This window comes from Sorghum bicolor, chromosome 7 (genome assembly GCF_000003195.3).
Source record: "Sorghum bicolor cultivar BTx623 chromosome 7, Sorghum_bicolor_NCBIv3, whole genome shotgun sequence".
Taxonomy (NCBI): Eukaryota; Viridiplantae; Streptophyta; class Magnoliopsida; order Poales; family Poaceae; genus Sorghum; species Sorghum bicolor.
Window position 1 is genome coordinate 56,230,836 of NC_012876.2, and position 13,552 is coordinate 56,244,387.

Genomic DNA, 13,552 nt, shown 5'->3' on the forward strand with positions numbered 1-13,552 from the left:
TATTGCCTATATCGTTTGACGCCATTTTAAATAATGCCCTTTCTCTTTTATATCAAGGTCCTCTTTGGAAATCATCAAATTTGCTGCAAGAAGCAAGGTGATCCCCACTCCAAAACACTTAGTATGACAACTTGATAGGGCTCGAATTCAGTGATGAGTGACTACTGAAAGAGAGAAATTGGGATAGTTCACCAGCATGGTAATATTTGTACATATATACTTAACAACAGCATGCATATATATCTACCACTAGCTCTGTGGTGTTGGATCATATATGTGTGTAGAATAAAGCAGTCACTGTTTCGTCTGTCCTTAAGGGCATATGCTCTCACTCTTCCATCCATTGGATCTGTATTGAGAAGTCTGCAAACACATATCTCAATGCAGTTTCGCATTGAGTTGTGTGTTTACACATTTCTCGATGCGAATCCAATGAATAAGAAAGTGAGAGCATACGTGCTCAAGGACAAAACAAAACTTTACCGCTATATATCACCAACAATAGTACAATCAAACTTATACTTAAGAAGATTTGTATAGAACGAACCCGGCAGAAAACTAATCATTAGATCAGGACATGTGAGGCCGGCAAAAAGATCAACAAAATGGATAACATTAGCATGCACAAATGCATTGGCAATGGGATGCAAACGACAATATGATGAAATTAGAGGTGAAAACAAGTGAAGCTCCATGCATGTCACACTGAAGAAATGAGCAACTAACCCCACCAATTCCATTTCCATTATATTAACCCAGAATAGATTATACATGTGTACACCCTTATCATCACCTCCATTTTACGAGCGGTTTAATAACCTCTCAAATTGCCCCCTCAGTCCCCCATACATATGCGAACTAAGTAAAAACTAAAGCACCACAAAGATAGTAGTATAAGGGGGATACACATAAAACTCTCCCTAGCTCTGCTCACTTGCACGTCCATGTTTCCATTTTCTTTCCCTCATGCACACACACCATTACCATAGCAACAAAAAAAAAAGAGCCAGCTCGTTCCAAGTTTTTGAAGTGACTATAGGTTTAACTATACTAATTAACTTGAGTTTCAGAAGCTAGCTAGCCATGCAAGAATGCTTGCATATTTCATGCTAGCATTGAGGGAGGCATGGAGCTAGCTACTAGCTACTAGCTAGTTTTAGCACGCTAAAGCGAACCTTGCTCATGCGCACCGTTCATGCGCTGCCTCTTGATGCTCCCGCCGCCGCCGCTAGATGAGGACGTGTCGCTGCTCGCCGTCTTGCGGTCCATGACGCCTCGCAGCGCCTCCTGGATCGACGCGACGAGCTCGTGCCTCCGGTGGTTGGACAACGAGGCGCCGGCGCAGTCTTCGCGGTCGTTGTCGCCTTGGCGCTCTCCTCCTTCCTCCTCCTCCTCCTCCTCCTCCTGGTCGTCGTCGGCGGCGGTGGTGATGAGGAGCACGTTGCGGACGCGGCCGCCGAGCGTGGCGATCTCGGCGCGGTGCGCGCGCAGGCGGAGCGCGGCGAGCGCGCGGGCGATGTCGGGGATGAGCCCCACGCGGTCCTCGCAGCACAGCGACGCGCGCACGACGAGCCTGCCGTCGCCGTCCTCCGCGGCGTCCACCGCCAGGTCGTCCGCCTCCGTGGGCAGGAGCAGGTGCTGCCGCGCCGCCGCCGGCTCCTCCTCCTCCTCCCCCTCCCCGTCGAGCACCGCCGACGTCTGCCGCTTCAGCTCCTTGACGTGCTCGATCACCTCCGCCAGCAGCGACGCCTTGTCCGTCTGCAGTCAGGCAGCAGCGAGCGAGAGCGCGAGACCGAAACGACGTACCCACACCATCAACAACAGAAACAGATGAGAGCCATCGTATCATTAGGCGCTTGAAAAATCAACAAATGGAACTAGCGTCGCATGCATGCAAATATGATTGCGAAAATGGCAAGAGGAGTACACACAGCTACAGTAGTAGTGGCTCTAGCTAGCTAGTGGCCAGCGGCGACGGGGTGCGGTGGATGCAGGTGTAGTGGCGGTTGGAGAGGAGAGGAGAGGAGAGAGGGGGCGTGCAGGTGCAGCAGCCAGCAGACGCAGCAGCAGCGGCGATTGAGTGGTGCGAGTGCATGCGAGCATGGAGGAAAAGCTACAAAAATGGCGCGCGTGGGTGCAGCCTTTGCATGCGCGTCCTCCAGCGCCTGCCGCTTTTGAGCGTGAGGGGCCGATGAGCTCTGACACGAGCGTGCGCGCTTGTCTTGCACGGGCCGCTCGATGGATCATCTCCTCTCCCCGCAGGAGAGCACGCAGCAGCAGGGGAAGCGCGCGCGGTCTCCCACGAGCGCAAAGCCTTCGGCCGGCGTCATCGATCTTTGCTGCCTCTGCATGCCATGTCAGCTGCTGCTACCTATGACCATTTTTTTTTCACTTGATGGTCTAACCTATGACCATCTCATGCATCTTGCATGTCTTTGTTTGTCCCCTTTGTAGTTTGTCCTAACTTGAAAGCAGGCACTACCCCATCCTTTGGTTGGAACATGCATGCTAGAGGAACAAAAATTGCTGGACTTTTGTTTATTTGTATAGGAATCCTAATATATATCTGTTTCTGTAAATGGAAGATTAAGAACATATCTGATCATTGTAAATATGGCATTATAGCCAGCAGGGAGCTAGGAAATTAAAGCAGATTAAAAAATGGGGACTTGGAGATTTCAAGCATGTAATTATGCTATGGCTGCTGAGGGTTTGTAGCTAGAGTCGGCACGCCGGCCTGTGTCACTAGCGGGTGTCGACAGAAACTGGCTAAGCTATCGGTAAGTCTAGGTAGGTAGCTCGCCGGCTACATCCCCTGAGCTGTTAGCTGTGTGCTTAACTACTTCTGTAATAATCAAGGGCGATTTTCTTGTCGTCTGCTGGATCTGAATTGAACAGTGGGGTGAACAACTGATGATCAACCCAAAGCCGGATTGATCTCGCGATTCCGCATCTCTGCAGGGCCAAGCTGCTGGCGCAGGTTCGTTCTAGGGTTTAGTAGCCATGGATCATGGATCTGCACGCAGTTAGCATGTGGGGGCCGGGGATGATGTGTACATACACATATGCAGATGCAGAAGGTAGGTAGTGAGTGATCGATGCATCCATGGCATGGGTAACCTCATGATCACCTTGGTGGTGTTGGGGAGCAGGCTGCGGAGCCTGGCGAGGTGGCTGTTGATCCGCTGGCGGCGGCGGCGCTCGGCCTCGCTGTGGCTGCGCGAGGCCGCCAGCGCCTTGGCGTCCATGATCTCCTTGGCCGTCATCCGCCCCAGCTCCGCCTGCAGGGTCCCCAGAAGGCCGGACACCATCCTCGGCCCGTGCGGCATCAGCGCCGTCGCCGTCCCACCGCTACTGCCTCCGGCAGCCAGAGCCTGCAGACCGTGCGGCGGAAGAAGAGGCAGCGGCGTCTCCGGGCCGAACACCCCGAATTGCCCCACCCCGCCTTCTTCGCTGTACCCGCCGCCGCCGTCGCCGAAGCCAAAAGAGCTCTCGGCGGCGCCGCCCAAGGGCCCCGGCTGCAGATGATGCGCGTGGTGTGGAGCCATGGCGTAGGAGGAGAACCCGCCCGGCGCGGCGGCCGGGCCGAGCCACGGCGGCAGGAGCGAAGCCGGGACGCCGCCGCCGCCGTGCCCGTAGTCGGCCGCTCCTGATCCGGCGGCCTGCAGCAGGAGCGCCTCGTGGTGGCTGCCGTGGATGCCGCCGCCTTCCCACATCCGGCCGATCGGTGGATGGATGGATGGGTGGATCGATCGGCGCCGCCCCTTCTCGCAGGAGCCTGCAGGAGGTAGAGTAACGGTAGCTTTGCTGTTGCTGGCTGGTGGATTCTTCTTCTTCTTGGGGACGGCGCGGCGCGGCGCAAGAGGCTTCTCCTCGTGTGGGTGCTCTTGCTTGCTTGCTTGCTTCTTGGCTTTGTTTTGCCGGTCAAAGGAAAGCGTGGGACGGCCGGGTGGTGGCTTTTAAACTCTTGGCTGTGTCGACCTGCCCACTGCGTCGGGCGACATCCGTGTGTGGCTTTAGGCAGTCCGCCATAGCTTTTCGATCGAGATGTGTCGTGTGGCCTTTTCGCACCGGGGAGGGGTGAGGTGAGGTGAGCTGGTCGGCTAGTGGTCGATCGACACGGCTAGGGCTCACTCCTCGTCGACGGCACTAGCTAGGCTACTTGAGGAGCTAAGTGATCGGAGAGAGGCGCACATACTTGGGCCTTGTTTTCACCCAAAAACCAATAACTTTTCAAGATTTTCCGTCGCATCGAATGTTGTGGCACAATCATGAAACATTAAATATAGATAAAAATAATATTTAATTGCTCAGTTCACCTGTAATTTGCGAGACGAATCTTTTAAGTCTAGTTAGTCCATGATAGGACAATAATTACCAAATACAAACGAAAGTACTACAGTGGACCAAAAAATTTTCATGTAGGAACTAAACAAGGCCTTGGTGATCATTTTTATTTTTACTAGCTAACATGTTCATAAGTTGCAATAATGGAACATTCAGTTTATTGCGCGTGGTTAATAGAACGATTTGATTTATTTAGTGATCATGTTATATGTGCTTCGATTCGTCTGTAGATCAAAACTCTGTATTATGTCTGAACGCGTGCTACTCTAATTTGTCACTATATGTCTAAACACTTAACTCATGTGGGTATGGGTCGTGAGAGAGTGATGGACCATAGAAACACTTTGTATTTCAATTTTTCATTTTGTGATTAAACTCCGTACTGTGTTTGAACACACTATTCTAACTTGTACAAGCATAGGAGATATTAAGCCCATGGGACAATCCCCATCAAACGGCTATGAATGATGAAGGATGAAGAAACATTTTTTTTCTTTTGATATTATTAGAGATAGGAAGGATGACAAGAAATTTTCAAAAAAAAATATTATATAAGAAAAAGAAAAATGAGCAATAATGCAAAAAATTTGAAACAACATAATCCAGCTCAAAAGGTGAGGGCCTTCAACTCACACGCCTATTCTAGAGCCAAGAAAAAAATTGTATGATAGAGAAAACAGGTAGATGAGAACAAGAGAGTGCAACACTATATTGTTCTCATCTACCTGTTAACTCTAGAAATATTTTGTATTCCAATTCATTATGCACTATGTTTGGATATGCTACACTAACTTGTACAGGCACGAGAGGCATTGAGCCCATAGGATCCCCATCAAACAACATGAATGATGAAGTGCAAAGAAGTATTTTGCTCTTTAATATTAGATATAGTAAAAGGACAAGGGATTAAAAAAATAATAGACAAGAAAAAGGAAAAATAGCAATAATAAAAAATCAGAACAACCATAGTCCAGCTCGAAAGGTGAGGGCCCACAACTATTATTTAGAGCCGAGCAAATATCACGTGATAAAGGAAGCAACTCGACAAAACAGGGAGATAAGAACAACACGACAGAACTCCATAGCCAGCTTTCTTTGCCACTTCTCCATTACAATTTTCGATTTCTTTCCTTCCAAATATGCTACCAAAAAGTAAATTACCATCCCACCAAAAGCTTTCTCTTGAGCCTTGTCAAAATTAGTTCAACATTTTCTCCACCATCTTAATTAAATGTCTAGAGCTACACTACTCTAAGTGAGCAACTTGTTCCATACTTCTTTGGTGTATGAACAATCTTGGCATAAGTAGTGGGTTGTAGTGTCAGGTTCTAAGCAACATAACTTGCACATTAGGTAATAATGATACAGGTTATTTTTTACTAGCAAACATCCCATAACTTGAAAGGGTATATTTAGCCTGTTGCCTGGTTAACTGACAACCTGTAGATTGGATATTGCGATGATGTCATATGCACGAATCAGTTCAAACTTCTCAAGTCACTTATGTTTTGATAAGGTATCTTCCTGATTCTATTGTGTTATCAGTTCGGGCAATTGTGCTTTTGGATATATACTATTTTTACATAATAGAATAGAATAATACACTAGCCACAAAAACAAATAGATATATGGTCTGATCATTCCTTTTTTTTGTTTTATTTAAAATATGTGTTTGCTACATGTGAGTGCAGAGAGAGCAAAAACATGTTTTAAATAGAACAAAAAAAATACTAAATAAAAAGAGAAAAAGGCTTCAACATAATATATTGGTAAAGCATCATATATGTTTGGCAGAGACATCCATTATTGTGATCTCCAAGATGTGGCATATACACTGCATACAAGTTCTCGATCATTCGATCTCCTTTTTGCATATATATCTTCCAAGCAATATGTGGTCATTGAAACAACATCCACTCAAAGAAATGTGATTTTTATATAAATGGGGAATTTATCTATCATTTAAGATATATGCAATATTTATACTTTGTGCGCACGTGGTTAAGGCACACAAAGCACGTGAATTTTGCAGAAACTTTTACAATAATAAAAAGAGCGCAACACGCCACCAAAGAAAAACTTATTTCAAACAAGCCTTGATTCCGGAGATTGAAATTCTTCCTACTAAGACCTTGTTTAGTTTCTAAAAGAATTTGCAAAAATTTTCAGATTCTCTATCACATCGAATCTTTGGACGCATGCATTGAGTACTAAATATAGACAAAAATAAAAACTAATTACACAGTTTACCTGTAATTTGTGAGACGAATCTTCTGAGTCTAGTTAGTCCATGATTGAATAATATTTATCAAATATAAATAAAAGTGCTACAACGTCTATTTTGCATAAAAATTAGAACTAAACAAGGTGTAAAAAAATCTAAAAACTCAAACAATAACTAGCAAATGCTTGTGATCTTCAAATGCTAGTGTACAAGTCATTTTCTGCCTTGCATCGTGACCGGAAACACGGTTCAGCGATCCATGCATGAATTGAACGATCCACGTTGAGCAGGATTTTTGGTAAGGCAGTTACACCTAAAATTCAAAACTTTTTATGATTTTTAATCACATCAAATCTTATAGAATATGCGTGAAGCGTTAAATATAAAGTAAAAAATAACTAATTATATAATTTACTTATAATTTGTAAGATGAATTTTTTAAATCAAATTAATCTATAATTAAATTTAATTTATAAAATACAAAAAAAATACTACTATATTCAAAATTTTTCACGTAAAAGACTAAACAAGGCCTAAATTACGTAAAGTCTGATGTGACCGATCCGTAGCTTGGATTCCACGTGATCTCTCGTCCATGGACCCACCACGCCACTACCTCTACACCTGGAGAGCAGAATGTAGAGCCGACCAAAGCTGGCCTACTCTCGAAAAGAACAGGGATTCAGAGTTCATACAGGAAACAGACAGAGTAACAGTGGGCAGGGTTTGTGTAGCACTGTATCATCTCAGTTTGGGCGATCATTGACCACGGCAGATGGTCGTTGTGAGAATCATTTTGTTTTTTCTTCTTTTCTCTTGCCTGTGGCCTGTGGGGAATAAGCACTTTGAATTAATCAACTACCTTTATCGTTCATCATAAATTGGTTCAAAATCAGTTTGGATTAAAAAAAAATACATATAGAATGTGAAACTATTGATATAAGTTCACGTATTAAGCATGTGTACAATTTAAGCAATTATTGGCCAAATATACAAAGTATGACCTTTTGAAACCTAATATAATATGGCCTACATTTTGAAGTGGAAGGGGTAACTTGGCTATCCCAGTGTCATGTATTAAATGATATGAACTAATTTAGGTATATGTATATATAAAACGATATGCACTAATTTTGATATTCTAGCATCATGTATGTGTGTATAAAATATAGACTCCATTCTAAATCATAGGTTGTTTAAGTTTTATCCTAAATCAACCGGTCTAACTTTAACCAAATTTATAGGAGCTAGCATGCATCAAAATATATATATAGCACGTGCCAAAAGTACTTTTATTAATTAAAACCCTTAAATCAAACTTGGAAATTGATAGTCCATTTATTTGTTTTTTAATATTAACATATTTGTCTATAATAAACCCGGTCAAAAATTAAGAAGTAAGTATATTTGTTGTTTTTTTAGTCGAAGTAAGGCCTCGTTTAGATCCGAGAAGTTTTTGGATTTTGACACTGTAGCACTTTTGTTTGTATTTGACAATTATTGTCCAACTATGAACTAACTAGGCTCAAAAGATTCTTCTCGCGATTTCCATGTGCTACAAGATTCGATGTAACGGGGAATCTTGAAAAGTTTTTAAATTATGAAGGGAACTAAACAAGGCCTAAGTATATTTGTTTAGAACTCATAGAGTGGGTTTCCAAGTAAGTATAGTTGTTTGCAGGGACGAAGCTAGAAAAAATTTAGGGGGGCTGAACAAAAGTTCTACATCAACTTAGCTGTACTATTACCCCTCGTAAATATAGATTAATGATGAAATTCACAAAATATATCTAAAAATAAAGTTCTCAGTCCACCCTACTTTATAAATTTGTGTCTAAAATTAGAAGGAGAACACTAGAAATTCCACTGGGCCAGTAGCGGTAGGGAGGGCTGGAGCCCCCCTAGCCCCACTGCTGGCTTCGTCTTGTTTTGTTGATAACCATATAACCTTACATTTTGCAGCCAAATCAGCCATAACCTTGCATTATGTTGACCTTAATATAAACTGCAAAGGGTCGATCGCGCAATAATGAATCTTCTTGGAGAACTTAAATTCGAATTGCAGGGTTCAGGAGGTAGCGGCATGCATGCATGCAGAGACGTGAAACCCATACTGCGGGCATGCACAGGGGTCGGAGTCCGCCGGCGGCGTTGACGACGATCGATCGATCGCGGCCGACGCAAGCGCGGCAAGCACGCAGGGCAGGGCAGGGCAGGGGATTGGAAGAGCCCGCGCACCGAGCCGACCGTCGCTGCCGAAAGGGTCGAGGGAGAAACGCCTAGAGAGAGATGGGGCCATGGAGGCATTATATTCATGGAGGAGGAGATGTTGATTTTTAGTTCGTGAAATTTTTTATATGTAGCTAGATAATATTTTTATTTTTATTTAATAATTATTATTTATAATTATAAATTAAGTAGATTTAAAAGATTATTTGTCTCGTAAATTGTAGAAAAATTATATAATTATTTATGTTTTTATCTATAAATAATATTTTATGTATGTATTTATATTTAAAGATTTAATGTGATAGAAAGTATTAAAAAGTTTTAGAACGAGGCCTAAAATCCAGCTATCGCAGCAGGCAGTGGAGCCTAGAGCCTAGCTAGCCGAGGGCCAGCGGATAGATGAAGAGGGCAGCCAGCCCAGCATCTGATCAAGAACACGATTACTTCTTCCTTTATGTGATTTGCCGGCTCAGTTCTTTAAAGGTGTTCATAAGAGTAGGATTTGCGTACATATGTTTATAGAGGTGAGTGTGCGTGTGTATGTTGAGCATCTGTATTATACTGTGTAATCTATTATAAGAGAAAAATACTATTTAATAGTCGCTAGATTAACTTCACGCGAATAGTCTTCCGTTCCACGTACCCTACTCCGACGTTCATACGCCTGCATCCAGCGTCCTCTTGTTTCGCGCGCGCGATCGATCGAGGAGGATGGTGCAGCGGGACACTAGCTAGTTTTTGTCGGAGCCTTTCTCCGATCTCCCTCCGGTCGGCTCTTCCTAGCTTGCTCCGCTCCGATCCGTTCCGTTCCGTTCAAGAACGACGACCGAATGATTGTGCCGCTTCGATTCTGCAGCCCCGCATGCACCCTCCTCGATGTCCGTCTGCCGTCTTCGTCGTCGTCGGTCGGCGCGCGCGCGCGTCCATAATCGATTCTGGAGAGGAACGATGCACGCTTGTACGCCTGGACCAGCAGCAGCAGCAGACCGATCACGGTCCACATCCAAGACGTGTGACCACCCCTGACCGTACACCGGCCGGCTGCCGCGCTAGCTTTCGATCTCGCCTTGTTTATTAGGCTGATACTAAGATAAAATAGAAAGTAATATTCGCTGATTTATTATTAAAAAAACACCAATAAATAATTGGTAGAATTTCGCTGATGAGCTCAAATGCTCAATTGTGGACGCGCGGTAGGCACGAGCACGTACAACCCCGGCGGCCCGAAGGCTGAAGCGCGATTAGTTTAATTTACACCGAATAATTTGTAGATTTGGCTTGATAAATTTAAGCAATATATTTATTACTGTTAATCCATAAAGCTAGCTGTATAAACATCACGAGTAGGGCTAGTGGTAGGGAGAGATGAGTGCGGCAATGGCCAATGGCTGTGACCGCGAGAGCGCGCGGGCGGGCCGGCCGGCCGGTGATGCGCACCGCGGTGATCCGGAAGCCGGATGCATGTACGTACGTGATGATGACGACGACGCCACCACCAGGGAGGCACCCATGATATGCTAGAGGTGCTTGGCCGGGACGACGACGGCGGCGGCGGGGCCCGCGCGCTCTTGAGTCTTGATATCATCGCCACGCCATTATGACGTTGGCGGGCATAGCGGCGCACTCGATCGATGATGGCTCGTTTCTCCGTGGGGCCTACTACGGACGGCCGGGGCCTTGCTCTTGCTTCACTCCACCGGAACAAATTAAGTGTGAGCTTTTTGCATGGGAATTCCTTTTGCATGCCTTTTCATCTACTTCCCCTGTTTTAGTTTCCCCCCCACGTATACTTACGCCCTATTTAGATGTACTACCAACTGGATTTTAGCTGGCTAATTTTAGCTATGCTGCATTTTAGACCATCTCCAAGAGCCTTTTTAAATTTCACTCTCTAAATCATCGTTTGGAGAGTCATTTGCATAAAAATCGCTTTCTATATTTTTTTTACTTTCCAACAGTTTTGCTAAATCTCATCTGCACTATAGAGAGTCATTCTCGTCTTCTATATTTGGCTAGCGAAAAACCCGGAATAGACAATGGCTATATTTGGATGACCATTTAGAGAAGCTGTTGGAGGGTAGTTTTTCACTAAAATTACTATTCCTAGCATTTAGGAAAAATATACAAAGTCTCTTGGAGATGCTCTTAGGCCATCCCCAATGATTAGTTACTTGGCTAGTTAGATCTACAATAATCTTGCTATTTTACAAAATCATATAGTGAGCGTCCATGGTTGGTTATATGTGGCCATCAAAAATCAAAGGATAGCCAACTTTCTAATTTATAAAATTAGATAGCACATCTATTGGACTATACTCTTTGCTATATAGTAAATTCTAAAATAGCCTCCACAACATGAATAGCCAAGTTGTTAGCTAATTTTAGCTTTAGCAATTAGCTAGCAAAATTTTAGTTAAGGTACATCTAAACAGACCCTTAGTACTTTCCTGTGAGAATAGTTTTATCCCACGTACTTAGTAGACAACTCTAGTAATAATACTAATTGATGGAATCTAATAATACTAATTTAATGTTATAAATCTTTTTTCTCTTCTAAATTGGAGTATCTAATAATACTGATTTCATATTATAAATCTTTTTGCTCTTCTAAAAATTCAGTCTGACTTGAAATAAATTTAACTTAGGACAACTCTAGCAGTTTCTTATTATCCAAAGACAATGAAACAATATATTATATCTATATATTGAAAAATTAGAAACCAAGACAAATGAGCGGAGTACATACAACTTTTTGTCCCCTCTTAGTGTGGCCTTGTTTAGTTCATCCTAAAAACCAAAAAGTTTTCAAGATTTCCTGTCACATCAAATCTTTCGGCACATGTATGAAGCATTAAATATAGACAAAAATAAAAACATATTGCACAGTTTAACTGTAAATCGCGAGACGAATCTTGTCACACCCAATTTCAAGGAAGAAATTGAATGCATAAACTTATGTGCGCCCAGAAATCAATCACACACATAAGTCACAAATTAAATACCATCATCGCAGTGTTTACAACAAACGTAGTTATTATATCATAAAGTCTGGTACAACAGCAGAAATATAAATAAGATAATCTAAGACAACTATCTCATAGCCCTCACACAGGGAAGGTCGACTGGTGAAGCACAAGTCTAATAGTCCTCCGGGTAGTCCTTATAGCTACCACCATCTGTTACCCATCCGGGATTTTTATCCAAAGAAAAGAAATATACAAGCGTGAGTACATCTCGTACTCCACAAGCATAGCATGAGGATTTATGAGGCTCAAACAGGCTAGGCTAGGTTTACTGCATCAGCTTTTTAGTAGGTTAGTATTTTATCATTAATTATTATTAGTTTATGCTTAAGCTCCCAAATATCCCATATGATTAGTTATTAGAACCATACTGAAGCGCTCCTGGTAAACCAGGAACTCAAATGTGATACAATACTAGTCCCAGGAGGCTAGTAACACATTTATTACATCAGATAAGTTTCAGCGCAGTAGTCTTGGAAAGCGTGGACAAGGAAGGCACGCTATAATAATAAGACACCAAAATACAACACAGGTCCAAAGGACCCAGAAACAAACGATATCGCCATCGAACATCTGACAAGTCCCAATGCCACAGGCTTAGTTGGGTGCAGACACGACCTTACTCGAACGCCACTTCGGGATCGAAGTCCGGATCTTCCTCTGTTTAATAAAACAAGGGTGAGTACAAAGTACTCAGCAAATCCAACTTTACCCTACGGAAGGGGATAACAGTATATATGCATATGGTTAAATCAAGGATCAGGCTTAGTTTTATTTGCATAAAGCTATCTTTTTACACATGCAAGGTTTCATTTCACAAATACTGTTGTAAAAGAGCTCCTTTTCCACATATGATAGTATTTCTAAAAATGGGGGTTTAATCACAATTTTAAGTGTTGTTGAACCCTTGTTCCCACAACACAATGGCAGTCAACCATTTATTTCCAAAATCACACTCACTTTCATGTTTTCACTCATCCCAACCATCTAGTTGTTGAAACCAAACCATAACCCGTCCGAGACCGCGAACACGGCTATCCAGATAGATTTACACTCTGCAGAGGTTGTACACTTTTCCCACAAGTAGGATACCATAACTTACACCGTCGTGCAAGCACAGATCCATCAAAGTCATTACCCTCCATAGCCAAGTAATGGCGCTCACCACGGGAACACTAAGGCCACATCTCATGATACCACAATAATTCACAAAGCTCTTTTCATACATTTCCACAATTTCACATATATCACTTAGTGTCCCGTTGCACACCTGCCTCCAGGTGATTGCCATACTAACTAGAGGGATTTAGACTAAGCCTTTCCCACGCAAGCGAGTGGTTGTACGATAAATGAGTTAGGCAAGATGAATCATCAACTCAGTCCTTAATCGAGACAAGGCGGATATCTTCACGCTTAACCCCGCAAGGTATAAGCCACAACACCAGGGCATCCCCAAATAAGAGATCCCATCCGCCCCATCTCCATAGTAATCACATCTATAACTTGTTCATTAACCCTTTCACAATACCCACAATTTATTTTCACCACTCACACCTTTTACTTTTAAAATCATTATATTTGGGAAAATATAGCGATGAGTATCCAGGATGAGTAACAAGTCCTAAGCATACTAAATAATAATATTTCTGTCATAGCATATTATTTGTTCCTAGGTTCGAACAAGACAATTACCGGGTAATATCAATTCAAGGATGGCTATTCAACAGGT

General features: G+C 43.2%; 1 protein-coding gene across 1 annotated transcript; it reads right to left on the reverse strand.

Annotated features, from left to right (window-relative positions):
* LOC8075663 (transcription factor AIG1) lies at positions 715-4,116 on the reverse strand. Its single transcript, XM_002445498.2, has 2 exons — positions 3,132-4,116; positions 715-1,758 (listed from the first exon to the last, which is right to left on the reverse strand). The coding sequence occupies exons 1-2, from the start codon at positions 3,714-3,716 to the stop codon at positions 1,165-1,167; spliced, it is 1,179 nt and encodes a 392-aa protein (XP_002445543.1). The 5' UTR covers positions 3,717-4,116; the 3' UTR covers positions 715-1,164.

Excerpts from the sequence above, each read along its gene's own strand:
- LOC8075663 (XM_002445498.2), bottom strand. The coding sequence starts at position 3,716 with ATGTGGGAAGGCGGCGGCATCCACGGCAGCCACCACGAGGCGCTCCTG. Across the intron at positions 1,759-3,131 it reads TGCTCCCCAACACCACCAAG|ACGGACAAGGCGTCGCTGCT; the intron begins GTGATCATGAGG and ends GCCTGACTGCAG.